The sequence below is a fragment of the Peromyscus eremicus genome, chromosome 17 (assembly GCF_949786415.1).
Source record: "Peromyscus eremicus chromosome 17, PerEre_H2_v1, whole genome shotgun sequence".
In the NCBI taxonomy this organism is placed as follows: domain Eukaryota; kingdom Metazoa; phylum Chordata; class Mammalia; order Rodentia; family Cricetidae; genus Peromyscus; species Peromyscus eremicus.
In genome coordinates this window covers 60,768,908-60,783,543 of record NC_081433.1, presented here as the reverse complement: position 1 = coordinate 60,783,543, position 14,636 = coordinate 60,768,908, and the positions used below count along the sequence as shown (strand labels likewise).

The 14,636-nt window shown below is 59.7% G+C and overlaps 1 protein-coding gene across 1 annotated transcript; it reads right to left on the bottom strand.

Annotated features, from left to right (window-relative positions):
• Positions 1-674: 674 nt before the first annotated feature.
• Kcnn1 (potassium calcium-activated channel subfamily N member 1) lies at positions 675-11,838 on the bottom strand. Its single transcript, XM_059244600.1, has 8 exons — positions 11,359-11,838; positions 10,965-11,060; positions 9,765-10,183; positions 7,700-7,841; positions 6,097-6,207; positions 4,464-4,591; positions 3,109-3,178; positions 675-1,747 (listed from the first exon to the last, which is right to left on the bottom strand). Exons 1-8 carry the CDS (start codon positions 11,749-11,751, stop codon positions 1,502-1,504), a joined length of 1,605 nt encoding a protein of 534 aa, XP_059100583.1. The 5' UTR covers positions 11,752-11,838; the 3' UTR covers positions 675-1,501.
• Positions 11,839-14,636: the final 2,798 nt, after the last annotated feature.

Sequence of the window (14,636 nt, the reverse complement as noted above, 5' to 3'; positions counted from 1 at the left end):
CTATCCTCCTGCCTCGGGCTCCCCGGTGCTGGGGTGACAGACGTGTGCAGCCACACCTAACAGGGTCCCGCCATGGAACTCTGTCTGGATGGCCTTGAGCTCCGGGCAATCCTCCTGCCTCAGCTTCCTGAGTGTCTGCTGCATAGGGCGCCCCTGCGAGCTCACCTGGGAGCAGCACCCGCAGGTGGGCCTCCGCGGCGGTGAAGCCGCTGCCCACGGCGCCCACGCTGCACCGCACAGGGCGCCCAGCTGCACCGCACAGGGCGCCCACGCTGCACCGCACAGGGCGCCCAGCTGCACCACACAGGGCGCCCACGCTGCACCGCACAGGGCGCCCAGCTGCACCGCACAGGGCGCCCACGCTGCACCGCACAGGGCGCCCACGCTGCACCGCACAGGGCGCCCACGCTGCACCGCACAGGGCACCCAGCTGCACGGCCCGGGTCCCCGGTTCCTGCCCCAGATCGCTCGCTCGCACTCAGGCCCGGGCGGGGGCCACCCGGGCCCCCCCGCGGCCCTGCGGACTCACGCTGCCCCGCCTCCCTGCGACGCACCCACCTCGGATCATGCCCCAACCTTTATGTGCGGAGTCTGAGGAACTGTTGTCAAATGTCGCCACCGAGGGGCCCAGGTCACCGCCAGGCTTGTTTATTTTTGCCCCCCAAGTCCCCTGTGTCGCTAGGGATTAAAGGGCTGCCACCGCCCGGCCGGCCCTGTTTATTTCTCCCGGTTCTGTTTGACCCCAGTCGCCTCCTACAGGGCACAGGGTGAGCCCATGTTCCCCAGGCCCTCTGGGCAGTCTCGGGAGGGAGCACCCACCGCCTGGCTCCGGGGCGGGGCTGCAGCAGGGGAGTGGAGCCCAGTTCCACCCAGCAGCTCCTCCCCACAAGCCGGGCCTCCAGGCAGCCGGCGCAGGGCCACTATCCCCCGAGACCAGGTGGCTCATCAGGCTCCACACCGGGTCCTGACCGGCCACCCATCCCTGTCAGGATCCCAGTGTTCCCCAAGTGCCCAAGGCCTGGAAGGACCCTGGCCTCCACCACCTCCAAGTCTGACCCTCCCACATGCCCTCACTTTGACCTCAGGACCAGGGAGTGGAGTCTGTCCGCCCTTTGCGGTGTGTCTGCGGGCAAGTGGCCTCACCCCTCTGATGAGATCCTGAAGAAGAGGCATTGTACAGAACAGGGACTCCAGGACCCCCCAGGCTGGGGCATCCACCTCCTCTGGGGAGGTGCGCGCGGCCCCCTCTGCCATGTGAGCAGACGGCGGGTTGGTAGCTCCTGATTTACTTAGAAATGCTGCTACTCCTTGCCCTCCGGGGGCTTGGGACAGCCAGGGGCAGCAAGATCCCACGGTCCAGCCTCGGGGATGAACGCCAGTTCTCTCTGCTCAGCTCCGCCTAGGCTTACAAACCCGGAGGTCTGGTGGTCAGCACGGCGAGGAGCCCGCGGTGGCCACATGATGGCCACGATCTAGCAGTCCGGGGACCAGCAGCAGGCAGTCACCTGCAGTCCGACCCCGCGGTGGGCACACAGCGGCCGAGGGGGCTCTGGGTGGCTGGCGCCGGGTGACCAGGCCCTGGCCAGGGCGGTGGCAGAGGGCATATGGCTTGGGCGATGAGGCCCGGCAGGGCCTGCAGAGAGGCGCCCAGGGCGTCCAGGCGGCTCTCCAGGGAGGCCAGGCGCGCCTCCAGCTCCTCCTGCTGGGCCTGCAGCTCGGACACGACTTCATACGCGATGCTCTGCGCCTGCGGAGACGGAGGCAGACCGAGTGAGGGCTGAGGACATCAGAGGCCACCACGGGGCCGGAAGAGCGGGACAGGGGCAGTTTCTGTTAAAGCAGCCGGCCGGTGTGGGACGTGGCCTTGGCCAGCAGGCGGCGCCCGAGGGGCGCGGTCCCGCCGCAGGCGCCACACTCGCCGCCAGGGGGCGCGCGAACACCGCCGCAGGGCCCTGGGGACAAGCGGACAGATGCTGAGGCTCAAGCCACGCTGACCCCGCCACTGTCCTTTGGGCTGCCACATCCTCGCCCAGGCGGGACCTCGCCTGTCCCCACTGTTAAAGAAACCAGGGTGTGACATTTGGAGATACCCAGGACCGCAGCCAACCTTCAGAGGGGTCAGAGCCTTCTTCTCTGCTCTTGCAGTTACTGAGACAGGGCAGCCCATGCAGCCCTGGCTGTCCTGGAACTCGCTATACAGCCCAGACTGGCCTCACTCTTGCAAACCTCTGCCTCCCGAGTGCTGGGATTACAGGTGTGCGCCACCACCGCCCAGCCAGCTTGACTTTTTATTTACTTTTTTGTTTTTTTTTTGACACGGGTTTCTCTGTGTGGTCCTGGCTGTCCGGGATCTCACTCTGTAGACCAGGCTGGCCTCAGACTCACAGAGATCCGCCTGCCTCTGCTGGGATTGAAGGTGTGTACCACCATGCCTGGTTTGACTTTTATTTTTACTTATTTATTTGTGTGTATATTTTCAGACATGGTATGTAGTCTTGCGTAAATGCATAGTCCTTGATTGCAAAGCAATCATCCTGCCGCACCTTCTGAGTGCTAGAATAAACAATGTGAAATAAACCACTAAGACCTTTCACTAACATCCCTGAACTCCAGAAACTGAGGCAGGAGGACCAGGAGTTCCACGCTGTCTTTGGCTACAAAGTGAATTCCAGGCCATATTGGGCTACATGACACCCTGTCTCAAAAAACAATAAAAATAATTTAACAACTTCAGAAAATATTACTGGGTAGAACAGGGCTGTGAGGTGGAGCCCTGCCTAGAATCCCCAGTGAGGGGCTGGGGGCGTGGCTCAGGGTGGAGCACTAACAGATTCCTGGGCTGTACATACATATTCAACACTGGGTCTCTATGTAGCCTAAGCTATTCCTGACCTCCTGGCCTTAAGGATCCTCCTGCCTCAGCCCTGGAGAAGCCAGGAGTCCCTGGTTTGTGGACTCGTGCCTGGAATATTAATCGTGAACTTAAACTGTGGAGCCAAGTTGAACAGAAACACTTGATGCGGCGTTGTAAGTTCCCAGCCCCCTCTGACGGGACACCCGACCCTCTGGGTCCCCCGCCGCTCCTCTCCCGGCCTGCCCAATGCTCACCTTGGCCAGGTCGGCCAGCGTGTTGGCCTGATCGTTCACTTTCCCTTGTTCAATCTTCACACTCCGCAGCCTGGGGAGACAGGGGTGAGGGTAGGTCACGTACAGCAGGCTACAGGGCTGAGGCTGGGATGCATCTGCGAGTCTAGATCAGGCCCAAGGACCTGTTCACACCCCACCCTTGGGACGGACATATTCTCTGCCCACTAGGGACACACCTGTGGTGTGCCCCTCCCCATGGGCATCATGTGTCCCCCGTCTTCCAACCAGCCCAAGACTTACTTCTGAGCCCTGGCAGGAGCCGGCAGAGCAGAGAAAAAGAGAGAGAAAAGCACAACGCAATTTTAATCCCATGTAGCAGCATGCTGCGTGCCCACCAGCACTCGTCCCCGGGTGACTCCCCAGCGCCTGGCGGGGGGTCCGGGGCTGCCGCATAAGGTGAGAGGCCAGCCCCTAGGGACACGTCTGTACCACCGCCCAGTGATTTCAGGCAGCCCTGGTGAGCTGCCCATCATTCATCCCGCGGCCTGTGAGGGGCGGGTGCCGGGCACCTTGCCTCCCAGGGCAGCGTGGTCAGAAAATACCCTGCCAAGGACACAGGCTGGCAAGGGCAGCACCACAGGGGTCAGGATACGGACGGGACTTGACCCCTTGGCTGCTGGTCAGGCATGGTGCCCTTTGACCCCTGGAGTGCTGTTCCCCACGGAGGGGGCTGCTGTGGGCGGATTCCCCCAGAGGGCGTGACCCTGGCACCCGCTGAGCATCGTAGCATCGCAGGCAAAAATAAAATGCAAAAGGACAGAGGGGCAGACAGACACACAGAACACATCCACATCCAGCGCAGGAGCCCGTGAGGATGGAGGCCCGGGTGCGGCCTCCAGAGGACCACCAGAACCGGAAAGACTCACCCACCCAAACCGCACTGCCCTCGGGGTATGTTTCCAGGACTGCTCATTTTTAGGTTTTATTTATTTGATTTCCCAGGAGCTCAAACTCTAGTTGGGTTGTGGGGGCTCTCTTACCTAGCCCCCCACCTCCCTGCCTCAGCCTGGGCTTTGCACCCTCCCCCCCCAGCCCCTCCCCCCTCTAGGCCCTAATCCAACCTTGTTTGGCTTCAATAACTACTGTAGCATTTGAGGAAGGGCGTGGAGGGCAGGCGACCCACACCAGACTGCCATCTGAGGGCACAGGTGACTCACGCAGGGATGTCCACCTGGACAGACTACCGCTTAGCCCCGCCCCTTTCCTCTTCCGGAATCTTTCCTAATTCGCCAACATTGCTGGGGTCAGCTCTAGGGCACAGCGGAGTGTGGCTGAGGGCCGGGCGCAGGGAAAGGGCTGCGAAGGTGCCGACTTACTGATGGATGGCTTGGAGGAACTTACGCTGGTGTTTCCGCACCCGGCCGTGGTCTGGCTTCCTCACCAGCCTGCTGTGTTTGTAGATGAGCCACGTCTCCCTGAGAACGTTTGCAGCGGCGTTTTTGACCTGGGGAGCAGAAGAGAACAGTTCCTTAGGGTCGTCATCAGGTGGCCTCAAACTTCTACAAACTTCTAGAAACCTCTGGAAATCCCAGAACCACCGTCGGGGTTCTGCACTGTGAGCCAGAGGCGCGTGCCCGCATCTCACATAACCTGGGTGTCTGACTCTCAAATACTGGAAATGGGAATTTAGCTGCTTCGCATACGCTAGCTTCTTTTTGTTTGTTTTTGTTTTTGTTTTTTGAGACAGGGTTTCTCTGTGTAGCCCTGGCTGTCCTGGATCTCTCTCTGTAGCCCAGGCTGGCCTCGAACTCACAGAGATCCACCTGACTCTGCCTCCCGAGTGCTGGGATTAAAGGCGTGCACCACCACCGCCCAGCACAGCAGTGGTTCTTAACCTGTGGGTTGTGGCCTAAGACCATCGGAAAACACAGATATTTACTTTATGATTCATATTTACTTTATGATTCAATAGCAAAATTATAGTTACGAAGTAGCAACAAAAATAATTGTATGGTTGGGGTCACCACAACATGGGGAGCTGTATTAAAGGATCGCAGCATTAGGAAGATTGAGAACCACTGTTTTACAGGGTCTCATGTAGCCCAGGCTAGCCTGAAACTCACTATGTATCTGAGGCTGGCCTTGATCGCCTGCCTCTGGCTTTTGAGTGCCGGGATGGCAGGCCTGGACTACCATGCCTGGTCCATGTGGTGCTGGGTGGGACTCAGTGCTCTGTACATGTAAAGCAAGCACTCTGCCAACTGGGCTCCAGCCCCTCGCTCATTTTATACATGGGGAAACTGAGGCACGGACGCAAAGGGCAATGTGCAAATGCTGAAAAGTTCACGCCATGCACTTAGCAGCTTGCACAAAGCTGGTAGCACTGTGTTCTTGTGTAATGGGGTCTGGTAGAGTCATTGTATCTAGGGGACACTGGAGAGATACAGTTGTTTCCACTGCATCTCACTGCACTAGGGTAACGGGAGAATGTACCCGGGTTTGTTGAAGGTACCTGGACCTCGAAGAAGTCATAGTAGAGAACAGTGATTGTTGTCTATGATTTACGGAGCTGTTTTATGAAGGGATTTTTCCATCCCTTACATGACTTTGGTCACAAGACTTTCAGGCACACTTGAGGCCTTACTATTGGGTGCTGCAGACCATGCACCATAGGGACTGTTGTGGGGGGTGAGGACTCCTTCCCAGAACATAGATTAGATCAAGGGGTTTTGGTATGAGGAACTTGTCCACCAAACACAACCTCTGTGTACAATCAACAAATATGCTTCTGAACAGAGGCTCAACGTTCAGGTCACAGAAATGTTCCTCCCTACTGCCAGAAAGCCCAAGTCCCACTCCGGAGTGCCTCTCCTTTGAACAGTCAACAGGTGTGCGACACCAACACATGTGGACATGGGGCTGAGCCTGGTGCAGCTCTGCCATAGCCGCTGCGGTGACCCACAGACAGGCGTGCTGGCCCCCACGCCAAGGCCTGCAGGGGGGGCTCACCCGCTTGGTGAGCTGTGTGTCCATCATGAAGTTGTGCACGTGTTTCTCGGCCTTGGTGAGCTCCAACTTCCTGGCCACGACGGCCACCACGAGGGCAGTGCAGCCTGCTCCCTGTGTGGGACGAGGGCATGTCAGTCCCAACGCCAGGCACACCCTCCTCCGAGAAGCCCTCGGGGCCTGCCCCTCCGCCACAGTGAAACAGGGCACTGCCAATACCCAAGGGGTGCCCTCCACCCAGGGAGGGAGGAGGCAGCTGCTGGGCCCAGGCATAGTGCAGAGACCGCCCTGATGTCTCATTTCTGGTCAGGTTAGCCTTTGAAGGACCCAGAAACTTCCTTTTGGGAAAAGTCATATTGACAAGGTCAAAGCAACTAGCTGGAAAATTCTGTGAGGAATACTACAGAGTCAGGATAAAGGACAGAGGGAGGGAGCCACAGGCAGTACAAAGGAATACACAGCTGTGGGTTCTCTCCTAGGAGAAAGTGATGGAGACCGGATATGAGAGAGACCGAAGTGTGAGCGTCTGCGCCCCAAAGGCAAAAGTAAGGCTGTCAAAATAAGGGTCTGGGGTGTGGCTCACGCTGTTGGCTAGAGCTTTCTGGAAGGAGTCATACTTTTTTGTTTGCTTTTTGAGACAGAACTCAGAGATCCGCCTGCCTCTGCCTCCCAAGTGCTGGGGCTAAAGGCGTGCGCCACCAAGCCTCGCAGGAGTCAAGCTTTTAAAGCTGTGTCCATTAAGGGATTGTGGTTAACCACAGAACTTTTTGGAAGGGGGCTGGCCCATTAGGGAATGCAGTTGTGTATCCCTGCAGGCCTCTCTGGGATGGAAGGCTTCTGCTCCGGGTCTCGCCGCGGGCGGGCGGGCCCATACTCATTTTCCCCCTTTCTCCTTCTGGGTGGAACTCAGCCAGTGAATTAGCAAAGACGCCACAAAGCCTTTTCGGGAGAAAGGGGCACACAAGCTGGGCCTGGCAAGACCCAGCTGAAGTCTACGTGGACTAGAACTTTTTAATTTTAGTTTAATTTTGTTTTGAGACAGCATCTCACAAGGTGCCCACATGGCGTGGGTCATCCTCCTGTCTGAGCTCCCCAAATGCTGGGATGACAGGCGTGTGCCGCCATGCCTGGCTCATGATCCTATTTTTGCAAGAATACATCACTGTGCTTCAACAGGAATGGTGGCCTGGGGGTCCAGACAGTTGGGTGGCCCAGAAAACTTGTTTAGCCTGTGGGACTAGCGCTCACCTCTAGTCCCAGCACTCGGGAGGCGGACACAGGCAGATCTCTCTGAGTCTGAGGCCAGCCAGAGTTACAGTGAGACCTTGTCTCAAACAAAGACAAGAAAACCGTTGCTGAAAACGGGAAATCCGATGTCCCAAGTGGACCACACCTACCAAGGTGAGAGCTTTTCCTTCCTGGGCTTCTAGAGGTGCTAGAGACCAACTTTTAGAGGCGCTCTCTGAGATCAGATGTGGGGTCAGCTGGGGCCTCTGGGCACGGTGAGGTGGCCCCAGAACTCACTAAACAAAACCTTGCAACACACAGAGCAGGTAAGGGGTGAGGTCCCTGTCTCCAGGGTTGCGCAGGCAGGGGCCGCACTCACCATGATGCCGGTGAGCAGACACACGCCCTTCCCACAGTAGGTGTGCGGCACCATGTCTCCATAGCCGATGGACAAGAAGGTGATGGAGATGAGCCACATGGCCCCCAGGAAGTTGCTGGTCACTTCCTGCTTGTCATGGTACCTGGGGTTGGGGATAGACAGGGCTGGGTCATCTACGCTGCCCTGACCGCGGGCTTCCATCACATGCCTAGCATGGGGACTGTTTCCCTGGGTGCTCACGGACTGGGGTGGGGGCACCGTGCTCGCCTCCTCCCCCGTGGTCCTTCCAGCCTCTCCCTTCCCTGACACTCACCTGCAACCCGCCATGTCTGCCCTCCCTAACCCCATGACAGTGCCAAGGATGGCCCAAGGCACAGCCACATAGGGAAGACAAGCATTCAGGTTAGACACTGGGAAGCACTTCCCACACCACAGCCAGCGAGGCCTGAGGAACAGGACTGGGGAGACAGAAAGCCAGCAGGTGGCTGTAATGTGAGGAGAGAGGAGAACCGTGCTGAGGGACGTGCTGTCCCCAGCCTGAGGCCTTGGGTGTGGGAGGGACACCCACAGTAGAGCTCTGCTGGAAAGGCATCCTGACATCTCACCTACTAGAGCTGTGGAGACCGGGTACCCGGCCCGGGGCTGGGACGGCAGGAAGTGGCTCTGGGGGTGGTGGTGAGGGACTTACCACAATCCTGAGTTTTCCAGAGATCATTCTGTTTTTTTTGTTTGTTTGTTTGTTTTTGTTTATGGAGACAGGGTTTCTCTGTGTAGCTTTGGAGTCTATCCTAGAACTCACTCTGTAGACCAGGCTGGCCTCCAACTCAGAGATCCTCCTGCCTCTGCCTCCTGTGTGCTGGGATTAAAGGTGTGCACCACCCCTCCTGGCCAGAGATCATTCTGTAGTTATGTTTTTTTTTTTTTTTTCTTTTTGGAACTGGGCATCATGTAGCCCAAGCTGGCCCCAAGCTTGCTATGTAGTCAAGGATAACCTTGAACTCCTGATCTTCCTGCTTCCATCTCCCTAGTGCTGGGATGATGACAGGCTTTGTCTCCATTCCAGACTGCAGCTACGGGGATGCTCCATGTGACCCAGGTGTGGGGAGAGGACATGCAGGGACAGGGCTGTGGGGTCACAGCAGGGCGAGGTGGCAAGCGGCAGAGGTATTTAAGAGGCTGCGTGCTCCCTCTCCTGGGCTCCCGGCTCAGGGGGGTGGCCTGAGGAGAACCCTGAGGTCCCACTCTGATGAGTGGGTCTGGGTGACAGGGACAGCAGTGGGCACATCAGACTCCCTGAGAACCAGTCTGACGCCTTGAGGACAGGAAGACAGAGTGAGCGTGGGCAGCTGAGCATGGGTCTCGCACCAAGGCCTTTCCCGACTGGGCATCGGGCGGATGGGCCTCATAGCCACCGAGGCACTCCTGTGCCAATGAGGCTGCACCTGTCTCTGGTCAGGCGGGTAGGGGACCCCAGCACATCCTGTGACCCCTGAGGACCTCAGTCTCCTCCTCTGTATTTTCCCTCCCTCGCAGCTAATCTTAAACTCTTGGCTGGTGGAGTAACACTGGTGGATGGGTGGCTGGGGTCACGGGGGGGGGGGTGCAGGGTGGAGGGGCCAGAGGTGGCTCAGATGAGGGTGGGACCCACATGCTCCCCCTGGGGTCCAGAAGGCCAGAGATAGGGAGGGAAAGTTAACATTAAACTTGAGCCTGTACCCGGTGGCCACAGCCCCGAGTCCTACCCCAGATCCCCAGAAGTAAGAGTGGGGTGTCAGCACAGGGACCAAGGGTGGGGACAGCTCTGAGCCTGTGGCCCCTTCTGCTGGGCTGATTTCAGAGGCCAGTGTGGGATGCCTGGAGAAGGCTGGGGACAGAGTGATGGGTCTTTGTGGGAAAACAGAGGCCACAGGCAGGGGCAGACACAGTCCTCAGCCAGTGATGTCTACCCTGCAGGTCACAGGACGGACGTAGAGACTTGGCATCAGGGTTGGAGGATGGGAAGGCTGTCTGGAGTGAGGTGGGGACTTGGGGTCTGGGTTCAAGGAGGTGGCCCGCGGTCAGTCACCTCTCACACACGCGCACTGTCCAGGCAGCCACAATCCAGGAGGAGATGCTGAAGACCAACAGCACGGTGCCAGGGCAGATGGTCATGAGTGTCTTGGTGACGAAGCGCGTGTTGAAGGTGACGCGGTTGAGGGCCCCGATGCTGCGGCTGGACGCGTCGGTGAAGATGCGACTGTGCAGAAGCATGACCCGAGCCAGCAGGTAGAGGCGCAGGAACATGGGGATGGACAGGAGCACATCCAGGTCGGCTTCAGCGGCCGACGGTACCAGCGAGAACGCCAGCCGCGCTGTCCACGTGAAGCGGTAGTGGCCGGGCACCGGGTGGATGGCGCACACGGCCAGCTCCAGCGAGATCAAGGACACTCGCTCCCAGGTCATGGCGATGCGCCAGTCATCAGCACCATTGTCCACCAGGAACAGCTGCAGGGAGGGGATGGCTGGTGGGTCCCTCGAGCATGGGGCCACCCCTCAGTGGGAGTGCTGGCCTAGGTCTCAGCCTCACCCAGCTCAGGATTTTAGACAAAAATTTTTTGTTTGTGTATTTTTGAGAGAGGGTCTCATGTAGCCCAGGCTGGCTCTGAACACCTATGTAGCCAAGGATGACCCTGAAGTCCTGGTCCTCACACATCAGTGGGCCAAATGCTGGGATGACAGATGCAGACGCCCCGTCCGGCTCGTTTGTTTGGCCATCTGGAGTCAGGGTCTTATCTTGGGCTGGCCTTGGACCATCAGCAATCCTCCTGCCTCAGCCTCCAAAGTGCTAGGATGATGGGGCATGTTGGTTTCTGAGTTCCAGTCCTAACTGAAAGCCAACCAAAGGTGCTCACTGGCAAGCCTGAGGACCCGGGTTCAAGTCCCGGGACCCAAAGAAATGGCGGCCACGTGCACACACACACAATGAAAGGGAAAAGGAGGGAGGCTGGGTGGAGACTGCTCACCTAGGTGCCCGGTCTGACCACCGGGACCACAGAGAATGCCCTTTCCAATTCCATCTTGCCCTGACCCCGTCTGCTGGCTGTCACCCAGCGCCCGAGACGGTGACAGGAAAATCAGTAGTTTCCAGCCTGGGCTATGCGAGACCCTGACTCAAAAAACAGCAAACAACGCCCTGGAAAACGGACAGGTGTGGGAACTGGGGGTCGAGGGTGGGGCGCTATCCCAGAGGCCCACCCTGTGCCGGGCGCTGCCTCCCTGTACCAACCTGGATCTCTCGGGCGTGGTAGAGGATGACAAGGCCGAGCAAGATGAGGGTGGACAGGCTGATCAGGCATTTCAGGGCGAACGAGTACAGGGACTCCTGCACAGAGAGCGGACGCTGCGGACTGCCCGGCACCCACCCAGGCACTGCCACCCAGGCACCCGTTAAGTGGGGACAACTGCTGCCCAGATGGGGTCTGTCCCCAGAGCTCCTCGGGCGCCACGTAAGGGACTTGGCAGGGGCCAGAGAACGGCCCAGTGTCACACACCCCTGCAGCTCCTGGCAACTTGTGCGTGCAGCCACACCAGCATCTCCCTCCTGCATCCCTCGTCCTTGCTCGTGGGGCCCAGCTAAGGCCCCCAACCCCAGGCTGAGCAGATGTGGGGACAGGGCCTACCTTGGTGTACACACCCCAGGACAGCTCTGTTTCTGTCACCATGACGACAATCCCAAACATGCCAAAGATAAGGGCGTAGTCACTGAGGCGTCTGCGCTTCTCAAACAGGGCCCTGCGGTGGCCCAGGCGGTGGCTGACCGTCGGGGGCTTCCCAGATCCCGGCCGGGCCTCCTCGTCTTCCTCTTCCTCTTCTTCCTCCTGCTCCTGGAGATGGCCCCTGGGGCCACCAGGTGACAACCGAGCAGGCTGGCCCTTGGCCACCATCTGCAGGCCTGGGCCTTGGGCAGGCTGCGGGGGGTGGCCTGCCTCAGGGTCCACAGGCTCCCAGCCCAGGAATCCAGGCCCGCTGCCCAGAGGCCGCCCCACACTGCCATTGTGGCTGCGGCTACTCATGGCCACCTGCCTCCCCGGGCTGGACTTGTGGCCGGCCTGTGGGGGCCCGGCATGGCTCAGTAGCGGGGCTCCCAAACAGACCTGTGGAGACAGAAAACTGAACGTCACCACGCTCATTCCAGAACATTCCAAGGCCCGGGAGAATCCAGAGCACACTAGCATCTGCAAAGAGCTGGTCAGTGTTCGCCTTCTGCTCAAAAGCCTTCTGCGGTCCCCGGTACCCCAGCCTCTCAGACACCAGCATGCCCTGGATCCACCCCTTCCCCTAAGCTGCTGAAGCGGCTGCAGGTGAGGTGGTGGCCTGTGGGTCCGACAGACCCATTGCGTACCACTCTCCACGCCCCACGGATGAAGAAGCAGTTTGGGGCTGTGACTCAGCTGCCCAACACGCGTGCCAAGCGCAGCCCAGGAGGTGCCATTGGTTCCCTGGAGACAGCCTTCTCCTGGACACAGGATGGCGGCTCCACAGTGGGCAGGGGGAATTCACCTGCATGACCAGACCTGCACTCACTCTGCGTTTTGAGCCTCCAGTCAGAAGGACTGTCTGTTGTCCCAGCACGGGGCAAATCCTGCTCCCACTTCATAAAGAGAACCAAGCTGAGGGAGGCCGGGCAGTGTTGGAGCTGGTGAGCACCCACCCGCGGGGTGGGGCCACAGGCAGAACCCAGGCTGGTCCTGGTGGGCTGTGAGCTGGGGACACCAGGCCGGTGACTAACCCGTGCCCTTCTTTCACCTGGCCCGAAACACCAGCTCTGCCCATTTCCTCCTCCTCGCTCTCCCCCGTCCCTCTGTGATTTCGTTTATTCATTTATTTACTTTAAAAACAGGCTGGACAGCCCAGGACGGCCTTTAGGCACACACCAGGCGCTGGAATGACAGATGTGAGCCGCTGTGCCGGGTACGGTGCCACATACTCCACCTAAGCAACTGGGGAGGCCGAGGCAGGAAGCTCTGGACTTCAAGGACAGCCTGTGCTACATGAGACCGTCTCAAAATAAAATACAATAAAATCGGACCAATAGGTGTCCCTTGCTGTGAGTCTCAAGCAGGGGCCACCTCCCCGCACCCCTTCACAGGAACCACAGTGAGAACGGCCCACGAGGAAAATTCCCAGAACGCTGGACTGTGCGGGGTGGCCTCCCCAGCAGCCGGGGGACGCATGAGGCGAGGAAGGACCCCAGGTCCCTCCTCAGCAGGCTCACTGGCTCCTCGGGGTGACCCGCTCTGCTTGCCCTTTGCCCATCGGCTGCCAGGGAGCTTACTGGCCCGCGAGCATGTGCTCAGGTCACCGGCCGTGCCACATCCACTATGTGCACGGACTTCGTGGACTCAGCGTCCCCCACTCGCAACCTCCCCTCACCAGGGGACACGCGCACCCGCTCTCCCGCGTCCCTGACTCCGATCCCGCGGCCACGCCACCCGCAGCTGCGTCCCCAGTCGCGTGGCCCGGGGACTCGATTACCGACCTCCCGCTCCCTCGCGCCGGTGCCTGCGGCGACGGCGGGGACCTGGACCCGCGTGCCAGCGCGTCCCCGCCGCGGCCGGCCGGGGTGGGGGACAGCGCCCGCCCCTGAGGAGCGGCGCCCTGGATTGGCTGAGCGCGCCAGGCCCCGCCCCCATGACCCCGCAGGCCCCGCCCACGCTTAAAGCTCCCTCCCGGGCGCTCGGCAGGAAGGGGACCCGGTGACCGGCCGGTGCGCGGGCCGCCGGGGACCGACAAGCGGTCCTGAACCCCACAGCCTCGCGGGCAGGAAGAGCTCCGGGGATCCGGAGCCATGGGGCTGGGGGACCCCACACCTGCCGTCCGCCCCCACCCGGCCAGCCCTGCCGGGCTCCCACGTCCAAGTTTGTTTTGAATTAGGGTCTCATGTAGCCTAGGCTGGCCTCAGACTCATCGTGTGGCCCAGGCTGCCCAGAACTCACCGGATAGCCCAGGTTAGCTTGTAGCCAAGGACGACCTAGAACTCCTGCTCCTTCCCTCCTGCGCCCGTGGGACAGGCTTGGGCCACCCCACCCAGCCAAGGCTGATCTCGAACTCACTCACTGAAATCCTCCTGCCTCGGCCTTCTCGCTAGGGTGCTGAGGTGTCAGGTGTCTCCTAAGGGGTGGCCCCATTCTCCCCCTGCCCCCAAACCATGCACGCCCGGGGCAACGCTTCCCTCCAGGCCTCTCAGCTCCCCAGGGAGGGCTGCGGGGGTGGGGGGTGGAGGGTGGAGGGTGGAGGGGGGCGGCAGGTCTGTGCCCAGGAGCTGGGGGCGGCGCTGAGCCACAGCAGAGCCACCCACAGCTCAGATCCAGGATCAGCCACTTCCTATGGGAGCCACAGTGACCGTCAGCCCAGGGGTCACTGCCACATCTGCACAGGTGGACCCAGACAGGGCTAGCCTGGGGTGACAGGCCTTGGCGACCCGGCTGGGCCGGGCAGCACCGTGCTCTGTCTCCAGCCCCTGAACCTCCTGCCCCCGGGCACCTCACCCTTGTGGCCACAGGCCCTTCTCACTGACTGCAACCTACTTGGACCACCCAGGAATCTATTTTTTTTTTCCTTGTGTGGGAGGCTAAGTCACTGTAGCTGAGGATGACCTTGAACTCCTGATCCTCCTGTCTTTACCTCTTGGGTGCTGGGAGGACAGGCAGGTGCCATCAAGCCCTATTTGAGCCATGATGGAACTAGGGGTTCACAAACACCAGGGAAGCACTCTACCCACTGAGTCACAAGCACTCTACCAACTGAGCTATAAGCACTCTACAAACCAAGCTATAAGCACTCTACCAACCGAGCTATAAGCACTCTACCAACCGAGCTATAAGCACTCTACAAACCAAGCTATAAGCACTCTACAAACCAAGCTATAAGCACTCTACAAACCAAGCTATAAGCACTC

Excerpts from the sequence above, each read along its gene's own strand:
- Kcnn1 (XM_059244600.1), bottom strand. The coding sequence starts at position 11,751 with ATGAGTAGCCGCAGCCACAATGGCAGTGTGGGGCGGCCTCTGGGCAGC. Across the intron at positions 4,592-6,096 it reads ACACACAGCTCACCAAGCGG|GTCAAAAACGCCGCTGCAAA; the intron begins GTGAGCCCCCCC and ends TCTGCTCCCCAG. Across the intron at positions 1,748-3,108 it reads CGCTGGCCGACCTGGCCAAG|GCGCAGAGCATCGCGTATGA; the intron begins GTGAGCATTGGG and ends CCGTCTCCGCAG.